This window comes from Rattus norvegicus, chromosome 5 (genome assembly GCF_036323735.1).
Source record: "Rattus norvegicus strain BN/NHsdMcwi chromosome 5, GRCr8, whole genome shotgun sequence".
Classification (NCBI taxonomy): Eukaryota; Metazoa; Chordata; class Mammalia; order Rodentia; family Muridae; genus Rattus; species Rattus norvegicus.
This window is the reverse complement of record NC_086023.1, coordinates 146,030,020-146,040,700: the sequence shown is the minus strand read 5'-3', so window position 1 is coordinate 146,040,700 and position 10,681 is coordinate 146,030,020. Positions and strand designations below refer to the sequence as shown.

At 47.8% G+C, this 10,681-nt stretch overlaps 1 protein-coding gene across 7 annotated transcripts in view; it reads right to left on the bottom strand.

Annotated features, from left to right (window-relative positions):
* Positions 1–10,681, bottom strand: part of Csmd2 (CUB and Sushi multiple domains 2) — a 569,993-nt gene that overhangs the window by 156,115 nt on the left and 403,197 nt on the right. For all 7 annotated transcript variants that reach the window (XR_010066645.1, XR_010066640.1, XR_010066641.1 and 4 more), the window contains one exon: positions 5,552–5,721. Coding sequence is in view for 1 of the 7 variants with exons in the window: in XM_063288624.1 (XP_063144694.1) it covers positions 5,552–5,721 (170 nt within the window). In the remaining 6 variants the exon portion in view is untranslated. The remainder of the gene's footprint in view (positions 1–5,551; positions 5,722–10,681) is intronic.

Sequence of the window (10,681 nt, the reverse complement as noted above, 5' to 3'; positions counted from 1 at the left end):
GTTCTTTTCTTTTCTTTTCTTTCTTTCTTTCTTTCTTTCTTTCTTTCTTTCTTTCTTTCTTTCTTTCTTTTTCTTTTTCTTCTCCTCCTCCTTCTCTTCCTTCTCCTTGTCCTCCTTCTCCTTTTTCGTAGTAAGTAGTAGTAGTAGTAGTAGTGGTAGTAGTAGTAGTAGTACTTTGTGACAGCATTTCTCTGCAGCCCTGGCTGGCCCAAACTAGCAACGTAGACCAGGTTGGCCTCAAACTCACAGAGACCTGCCTGCCTCTGCCTCCCAAGTGCTGGGATTAAAGGCCTGCGCCACCACCCAGCACTTCTCACTTTCTAATGTTACGTGCGTGTATCTTAGTATGTGTATGTGCACATGAGTGCAGTGCCAGTGGAGACCAGATACCTTGGAGCTGGAGGTATCTTGGAACTCAGCTTGGGTTCTGTAGACGATCAGAGGGGATCAGCTGCTGACCCATCCCCTGAGCCCCCACACATTAGTGTTTGCTAATCTGCCGAACACCTGTTTCCATTGCTTGTGCTTTCTGATTTCTTGGCCCACAGCGGTTCCTATTTTCTTATTTCCATAATCCAGGTCACATCTACAGTTATATACCCCCTTCCCTTATATCACACATCTGTCACTTCCTTCTGTGATCTGGCCAGCTTTATTTTATCACTCACTTTAAAAAGAAGAGTTGCTTTTGCCGATAATGCTGCTGCCAGTAGTTTTTTTCCCTAGTAATTTCCTTATTTTATTTTATTGATTGATTGATTGGATTGACTGATTGATTGATTGATTGATTGAGATGGGATCTCAGTCAAGCAGCTCATGTTAGCCTGGAGCTCCCTGACTAGCTGAGGTTGTCCTTGAACTCATGACATTCTTCTTGCTCAGTTCCCAGGAACTGGGGTTGTAAACTTGAACCTCCATGCCCAGTTCCTGCTCTTCTTTAGAGACCATCTTTATCCAGACTGGATGTGTGTCACCTGCCATCCCAGCATATGGGAGGACGAGGCAGGAGAATGTAGAGTTTGGGGAGGCTACCCCTGGAGATGCTCCAAAGCATGTAACAGACAGACAGACAGGCATCTGTCTTTCTTCATCTCTCTGCTTATTCTGTCGTGTTATTAAGTCACTAAGCCCTCGTTTACTTTTCAAGTAGGTGATGTGTCAGAGACTCATAGAGTTATATTAATTTTTTCATGAAAACTCCTGCAGTGACTATATATATATCTCACAAATATATATGTGTATATATATAATTTCTAGTAGTGTTATTTGCCACATCAAATTTTATTATAGATTGATTGAACATTTTATTAATACAAAAGACTCTTCTTCATTTCCATCTGAGACATGGAGGCGTTGTCAAGAGCGTCCTGTAATGAGCTGATTTCATTTTTCGGTGTCACCGCCCCCCTTCGTTGTCCTCGTTTGGTGTTTTAATTGGATGATCATGTTTTCCATCTCCATGCAATCTTTCCTCATCTGGGAAAGCTCTGTTTTCATTATTGCCTATTTTGTGCCATAAATACAATATTCTCTCAACTCCTGCGAGGAATACCAATCAGGAGCTTTTGGAGTACGTTTCTGTTCTTTGTGGCAAACTGAGGGGCAATTAGCTCTGATCCCTCAGACAGGTCCCCTTCTCCTCTGATGAATATTCACACGTATTTGATTAATTTCCTTGTTGGCACATCATTGCAGAGGGAGAAAGGAAATAGGAGAGCATCCTCCCCCACCACAGATTTTAAGGGGGAGCACAGGAGCTGAGCCAGAGCTGCCCCAGCACATGGAAGCATTTCCAGGGGTGGAGTCTGGGGACGTTGGTGTCTCCTCCTCTACTGGGCCTGAAAGCTCTTGATCATCTTTCCCTGGAGTGTCAACAGAGGCCAGAGAGAGGCAAGATGTCATACAAGGATAGCATTGGGGCTCTGTTGTCTCTCAAACCTAGTGCTCATGCTGAAGACTGAGGAGGACTGAGATTTTATTCCCATCAATGGCTTTACCCTCCTCTGTGCACGGACACTCCTTTAGTTTTGGTTTTTTTTTTTTTTTGGTTCTTTTTTTTTTTTTTTTCGGAGCTGGGGATCGAACCCAGGGCCTTGCGCTTCCTAGGTAAGCGCTCTACCACTGAGCTAAATCCCCAGCCCCCCTTTAGTTTTTTTTAAGTGTGTGTGTGTGTGTGTGTGTGTGTGTGTGTGTGTGTGTGTATGTGTGTGTGGTCAACCATGGGTATCTTTCCTCAGGAGCCATGCACCGTGCTTTCTGATATTTCTCTTTGGGTCATGAAGCTCACTGACAGCCTACAGAAGGATAAGATGGCTGACCAGAGAGCCCCAGGATCCTCTTGCGTCCACTTCACCTGTGCTGGTTTAGGAAGGCTGTGCTCCCATGCCTGGCTTTTAGCATGGGTGTAAGGGGTCGAATTTGGGTCCTCATGCTTGTATGGGAGCATTTGAACCACTGTGCCATCTCTCCAGCCCTCCCTTACTATCTATGATACTTAATTCACAAGCTGGGAGTCACCAGGGGATGCCCTTTGCCAGTCACAGTGAAGCAAGGAAACCCTCTTCAGATGTGGTACCATGCTCCTGGGCTTCTAGCCTGTAGAACTGAGAGCCAGACAAGCCTATACCTTTAATCCATTAAAATATTCTTTTTAGTCATATATGAAAGGCGCCCTCACCTGATTTTCAGGGCTGAGACCACCTCCCTTCACTTGCCTTTAGCTGGTCTAATGGGAACCTGTGTAGTCTGTAATTGTTTTTATATATTTCCTTTGTCATCTTGAGCTGGGATTGTCTTTCTGCACGGCCTTACTTTAGGGACATCTCTATCTCACTCGTATCAGGGTGGCAGGAAGATCAACATATGAAAGAGAGTGGGGTGGCAACAGAAAACAAATCAGAATGGGTGGTGGTCTAATCCAAACTTCAGGGAAATTTTAGTTTTAGGGTAATGACCAGGTCAGAAGTTACATACACAGGAGAACATGCCAGATCAGAAATACAAAAGGTTTGGGAGATAAGTCATGCGCATGAAATACATTGGTACTATCTTGGGAGACACTTAGAGTGTGGAGAAGGTGACAGATTCTCATGTCTATTTAGGGCTGCACCAGTCAACCTTGGAGGCACGGGTAAGGAACAGATGAACAGTGTAGAAAATGAGACAGTTGCACCAAGGCAAGGGGCAGAGGTTGCTGAGGACTACTCTTGTGCTCTGGGTTCCTTGCATAGCCATGATGAGGTCGACCAGATGGCAGGTATGGTGTTCCTGACTGTGTTTGCAGGGCAGCTCTGAGTTCCACTTGGAAAGCCATGACTGCCAGTTTCTTTGAGTCCTAAAACAGTTTCATTATATATTGATGCTCTGAGTTCTTTCTAAGAGGTTAAAGAGTCCTGAGGGAAGAGGGAAGAGCTAGGACAGGGAAGGGACAATGTTGTGCCTTCCCATTTCCAGAAGCTTACTCTAGAGCAGTGGTTCTCAACCATCCCAATGCTTTGGCACTTTAATACAGTTCCTTATGTTGTGCTGACCCCAAACCCTAAAATTATTTCTATTGCTACTTCATAACTGTACTTTTCATATAAATTGTAATGTAAATTATCTGATATGTAGGATATCTGACATGTGACCCCCAGGTAGAGAACTGCTGTTCTAGAGAGTTCAATAATTTCAGGTGTGTGTGTGTGTGTGTGTGTGTGTGTGTGTGTGTGTGTGTGGTTGTTGTTGTTGGTGGTGGTGATTTTATATGTGCTTCAGTTATTTCATGAGGAGTGAGGTAAGCATGAGAAACACACTTACCTGCACAGTGTGAGCAAGTATGTGTGTGTGTGTGTGTGTGTGTGTGTGTGTGACACAACACACAACACACAGGGCAGGGGGAAATAGGGGAGAGAGAGAGAGAGAGAGAGAGAGAGAGAGAGAGAGAGAGAGAGAGAGAGAGAGAATAGGCTCCAGGGATGGGTCAATGTACCAACTGTCCATAAACATGACAGTCATTTAATGGCTCCTCTTTTTACTTCCCAGAGTAATGGCCTTTGGCTGTTCTGAATGTTCCTCATGTCGGCATTTCTCTGGCTGCTGAGAATGAAATCGTATTAGGATAAGCTAGTAAAGTTCCTTGGCTTAGGAGGAAACTGACTAAATCTGGGTGATGCTTTCCATATAATCCATTTTATTACTGCAGTTCTTTGGTACATTCTCCAAGTTCAACTGTTTATCACCCACACATGAATACCCTACACATTATCAGCGACAGCCCCTTGACACACACAAAGAAATCCAAGACAGATGTCTCTCAGCTCTTCATAACTCCCTCTATCAGCTGAGCCATTTCTTTCCCTAATGAGCTCGCTTCCTTCAGCCTGTTGACACGCAGAGGCCATTGTCACAGTGATGCTACTCCATGCTCAAAGCATATGTAAGCACATGTACACAAAGCACACTGACATGCTGTGCAGATGCAAGGGAAACCGACGTACCAGGCCAGACCCAGACTCACAGACATGTGGAAAAGTACATAAGAAAGGGTGTGCACACATGCATCATGTACTCACACATATACCTACCCACCCAAAACATGTTCCATGCACACATCTACACACAAATATACACTACACACCCCAAACATGTATACACATAATATACACACATGTGCTCACACATACTATACACAAAATATGTACTCAGGCACATAACATCTACACAAATAGTACATAGATACTACACATAACATGAACACAATTGTACTTACATATACACCACACAATATATACATACATGTATCCATACACTGTATATAACATATACACACGCATTCTCATAATACACTATTTATGCATCATCTATATACACAACATGTATGTACATGTATGTAAACATACCATACACATGCACACACATATGTTCTGTGAGCTCTTAATTGTTTAGATATAAGGTCATGGTCCACAAAAAACTGATTCGTTGACTGCTTCAACTGACTTCACTGTTTAAAGAGTGCGTATATGGATAGTACATGTTAAATGCATTTTATGTGTGTGCATGTGTGTGTGGCATAGTGTTGTTGTAAGGACATGTTTTCTGTGTCTGTACCTGTGGGTATGTGCTTGTGTAGTGAGTGTTTGGGGTGGAGTTGATGCAGATGTCGTCCACCGTAGCTTTTCCACTTACTGTTGAGAAGCAGGGTCTCTCACTGAACCTGGAATTTACTGATTAGCTAGGTTGGGTGGCCAGAACACTGCTGTGCCCCACAATGGTGGGCTTTCCCATTGTTTGTACCCAAACTCCTTATGCTTACACAGCAGGCACTTTACTGACTGAGCCATCTCCCCATCATTTGGTCGGTCCACTCATACACCCGAGAAGGCAGACAGTTCCTAACAAGCGCTAACACCACACACCCCTCCCTTTTGGTCTTCATTTCCACCCAGGTGAAAATACCCATCAGGACTCAGGGGGAAGCAGGAAGCTTGGGCCATCCACACAGGAACAGATGAGGAAGTAATCACCTTTGTGCATTGTTATCTACACACTGTAGGAAATCAATCGCCATTACCTTGAGGAGGTCTCCTTCAGCGAGTTCAAATGCCTTGGCTTTAAGCTGAATCCCCTTCCCTGGCTGGGTCTGGATGGAGTAGATACACTCGTGATTGTTATTGTAGTTCACAGGAAAGTTGGGGGACAGCAGAGTGCCCTGAGTGCCCGTGACCGAGTTCCCACACTCCGCTGGAACGACAACCACAATACCCAGATTAACCCACTCACACAGAAAGCCACTCGCAGCTCTGCATAACCTCATGGGGACACTGAGGCTGGCTGCCTGCCCGTACTCTCCAGGACAAACTTTTACCAGCACTTGGCCTGCCTACAGTTTTGCCTGCTTTCTTCATCTTTCTTTCTTTGCTTGTCCCTTCTCTGTAGAAATTTAAAACACATCCCCAATACCCTCTTCTTTCACTGTGTTAGTTTATAAAGCACTGGTCCCTTACATCTATTGGTATCATAGCAACAGAAGGATGCTAGAGAAGGAGACAGCCAAACCTGGAAAGAGGAGAACTGTTGGTATTCAAAGACAGGCACCAGGAAGTAATGAGATTGAATAATAATCACTAACCATTAAAGGCAAAACACTACAACCACTTCATCAGGGTCTAGGCCAAGTGTCCCAAGTGCCAGTTCACTGAGGCAAGCGCAAGTGTTTCCCCCTAGTTCAGACATAAGAATCTATACTTAGCTGCTTGTACTGTTAGTCCAGCAGGAGGAAGGGGTGGGAACGCCACCTCCTTGGGCCTGTGTTAGGGGGCCTGAGGCTCTGAGAAAGTTTTTGCACAGGCCTATCAAAACTACATCTTTTTCCAGCCAAGAAAGCCACCTTGCCTTGGAAAACCCTGTTTCTTCTCCTGCAGAAACACAGTCTTTCCCACCGTTCTCCGGCCTGTGTTTATAGCAGGCATCGCATTACGCTTGCTTTGTTAGTATTTCCTTCTTAGGATTCCTTGTCGCAGTTCCACCTCTTCTACATGTGGGCAGTACCTGGCTAATTCGGGTTTGGTGGCAGGGCGTAGCTGGGGGCCGAGCCTTCAGTGGGCTCTCTAGGATTACTGATGGCGAGGCTCCCTCTCTAACTCCCTGTGTCAAGGCGTCTGCCACATTGTTCCCTGGTGCCTTCATTTGCATTCATCTCCAATCCAACCTCTGAGCTACCTGAGGACCAGGACTGTGCTTGAAGAAGCTGTTCGTTTCCGAGGCCTACCTCTGTAAAATAAATATTTGTTGAATAAACGGATGAATGGAGGAATGTGGCCATACTCCGATCCCAGAAGAGGCATGGGGCTAAAAATAGTCAGGTTCCAGAAGGGTGGAAAGAGGAGTCCAGATGGCAGGCTCGGTACTTGTCTGGACAGATGGGAGGTTTGGAGCTTGTCTCTGCATTGGTTAGTGGCACGTCCACTTTCCCCTGCTGCTTCTCTGTGCCCTTACTCTTGGCTTGAAGGACCTTCAAGTCCACTAAGAGGCCACTAGCCAGTTCCAGTTATCCTAAGCTGGGAGTATGCTAGATGACACCCACAGGGCACACAGAGACCTTCAGAACTGAGTCATATGCTTGTCCCCAAAGCTACTCTTAGTTCTTTGAAGGTGGACATAGTCACCACTTAGCATCACCAAGTTTCTGATTATCAACGGGCCCTGTTCCCTGGCCCCTATTCTAGTCTCTGCTTTAGTTTCCCAAGAATTTGCATGGGACCCTGTTTGTTTATCTCAAAGGAGACAGGGTCCCCTGAGTGCTTGAAACTTAGCCGGTGAGGACAATGAGCAAGTATCGGATAAATGTGCCAAACTGGGATATAAAACTGAAGGGACAAGGTGGGTGGACATGCTGGGATAGCAGCTGCTGACAGTCTCCGAAGGCATGTTCCTAGACTGCTTAATTCCTGGGTGCCCTCAGATGGTACTTGGTGGGGGGTGCTGCTGAGGTCTGTGCACGGTTTAACACAACCACTCAGCCTATCTGAAGCAGCGTCCTCCACCTCTGGACCTCACGCTCTTCCCCCTCCGTCTAGGCAGGGGCATGAGGTGCTGTGGGGCGGCCAGACTGTGGAGGCAGAGAAGTTAGAGTAGCTCCTGGGTGCTCTTTATCTGGACCGTTAGAGTATCCTCCTGAGACTAGAGAAAGAATGTATAGGGTTTGATGTATGGAACAGGCGAGCACAGACAGAGTGATCCACATGGTAGACCTTCACTCAGTGTAGTTCTTTCTCTTGATTCCAGCTTATCTGCCTCCCCCAAGCATCCCACCTGCACTGGGACTGTCAGGATTCTTCTGGGAAAGTGCTAGCTATTCGGCTCACAGTGCCTTGGCTGTTCCTAACGCCCCTTGCTCCCTGCCCAGCTCATGATACCCAGCTTCCTCAAACACGGTCTCTGGCAGAACTTTAGACTGCCTTCCCAGCCCCGGTTCCCTGCATTCCAGCCTTCGGTCCAATCTCTGGCCTAGCAAGACCCTCCCATCTCTCCCATACAACCAGCACACATGTAAGAAAGGACACAGGACTGCTTGTCTCCTAGGTGGCCAGCCCCTGCCCAAAGACAAGGCCCTGACTCCCTGCCAGGGCGTTGGTTCAAGGTATAAGAGAAGGGACAAGAGGAAGAGGGGATGTGGCACTTGCTTCTAGGAGAGTTTCCAAAGAGGCAGGAGAGATGAGCAGACGTCACAGGAAGCCCAGCACAGGCGTAAATGGAAACAAACCAGAGTTGCAGACAAGCGAACAGGCACACGCCCAAGAAAACGCCTCTGCTGAATCAGACATCTGTGACTTCTGCCGCCCCTATCAGAAGAAGTCTCAGTAAGGGCAGGGGCTGTATCTTATCTATCAGCCTGAGGCTCCTGAGGTGGAGGGTCAGGTCTTCTGCATCCCTTTGGGGGTCTCTAAGGACAGGACCACATCTCTTGTTGAGGACTGGGGGTTCCCTCCCAGGGTCAAAGCTGTCTCTTCCACATCAAATGCAGGAGCCCCTGAGGTCAGGGGCTGGAACACCCTGTCACACTATGTTTTAGAGCCGGGGGCTGTTTGTATACTCTGTGGCTGGGAGTGTTCCTGGTGGCAAAGAGTGGGCTAAATCATCTAAGTGACACCTCACTGTGAAGGTGGCAGGCGGAAGCAAGCGCCCCTCCCCCCACGGGTGGGCAGGCCTGCGGTAGCTGTGGCAGGAGTCTCTGCTGCAGGGCTGGTTTGTAATTAGAGGTGATTATGATCGCTGCGCATTATTAATACCATGTGAAACAGAAGACAAATGCAATAATGAAAATATTGTGTGGTGTCGTGAACAAACAGTAATTGGGATAATGAGTTAAAGGATGAGTTGGTGTAATGAGACTGACGAGGCAGGAGCTTTTGCAGGGCGAGCATCTGGGGGCCTGGAAAGCCCCGCTGGAGGCAAACTCTCTCCAGGGCCCTCACCGAGGGCGTTCTCCAGATGCAGGGGCAGCTGCTGGTGGTCAGGTCTGAACCGGACCTTCCCCAGGGTGAGCTCTGTCGCAGCTTTGTTGTCTGAATGCTCCCCTCCCCTTCCGAATTTGTAAAAGATTATTGACGAAGCAATGACACGTTGTTAATCCATAAATAAAACGATAAAGACGTTATCGGCAAAATGATAATTACGTGCCCCCCCCCCCCCCGTGGCTTATGGAAACGATGTCACCTCATCCAGAACGCGGCAGATGTGGTTAGCTCCATTTTATCAACGAGGAAGCTGGGCCGAAGGGTCTGCTGGTGCTAACGGTTTGGTAATTGGCAGAGAAGGGGCCTGAAACCTCGATTTGTGCCCCCGCTCAGTAGGGCCCAGCCTAGCTTCACGGTCTGAGCAGTTGTCCTCTGCAGAGCCATAGGACCCATGGCATTGTCGGGGCAGGGCTGACCTCATGGGTATGCTTGCTTTCTACCTCTCCTCCCCTCCTGGTTTTGCATTCGTGCACTTGCTCTGTATGTGTGGGAGTCAGAGGTCAGTGTCAGCGCTAGTGTCCACCTTGGTTTGTTTTTGACACGGGGTCCAATAAACCTTGAGCTTGACAAGGTACTAAGCTGGGCGGCCAGAGATCCATTTGATTCTGCCTTCTCAGGGCTGGGATTACAAGTGTGTGCCACCATGCTTGGCTTTCTTATGTGGGTGCTGGGGATTGAACTCTGGTCTTCATGCTTGCCAGACAACATTTGACTGGCTGTGTTATCACTTCAGTCCTCTCCTTTCTCCTTCTTCCCTTTTCCCTCCCTGTCTTCTCCTTCCTCTCTTCTTCTATCTCCACCCTCTCTCTCATTTTCTCTCTCTTCCTCTCCACTTCAGGATTGAATTAGGGAACCTCCTGAATGCAAGCTCTCTACTGCTGAGCCACAACCCTAGCACATCATGGACGGTTTGGGATGCTGGGTTCTGTTTGAATGGACGCACGCTACTCTGATCTGTTCCTTATGTCTTCCATGAGCTCCGTGGCTACCTGAGAGCATGCTGAGTGTTTCACTAATGCATATCGTGTTCTCTTGGGTCCTGCATTGAGGGCACTGAGCAAACAGAACCTCCAGCCACAGTAGCAATTGTCTCCACCTCCTAGGGTGTCACCCTACTTTCCACTCCCTCTGAGCCCAGAGCACTGATCAACCTTCTTTTGGACTCTAGCAACAATGTCGGCCAGTCCGGTGCCAACGCCCCGCCCACTCCGTCTTCCTCTATCTCCAGTTCCTCTGACTCCTGCACCCCGCTGACTTCCCTGCTGCTCCTCAGACACTAAGAAGACTCATGACTGAGGTCTGCTCCACTCTGCCTCCTCACGTCCAGCTTCTCCCCATCTCTGCTAAAACGCCCTTCACTAGAGGAGTCCTTCGTGCCCGCCATCACAAAGCAGCAGCCTCCCTCCCGCACTTTCTCTGCTTACACAGCATAAACACACATCTATGTGTTCCTGGTGGGCTCCCCACTGAGCGGGGTGGTGGCGGGTGGAGAGAATCACTTTTTGCATCTCAGGAGCTAGAAGCTGGACTGGGGTATACTAGGTACATCATAACTGATCCCAGCTCCTGCCCCTCCCCCTGCCCGGGTAGAGGGTCTTCCTAGGGATTTTCCAAGAGCAGACACCATACACAGCTCGATAGGGACTCATTTTGAGTAAAGGCTGTGTATGGATATATATCCTCCA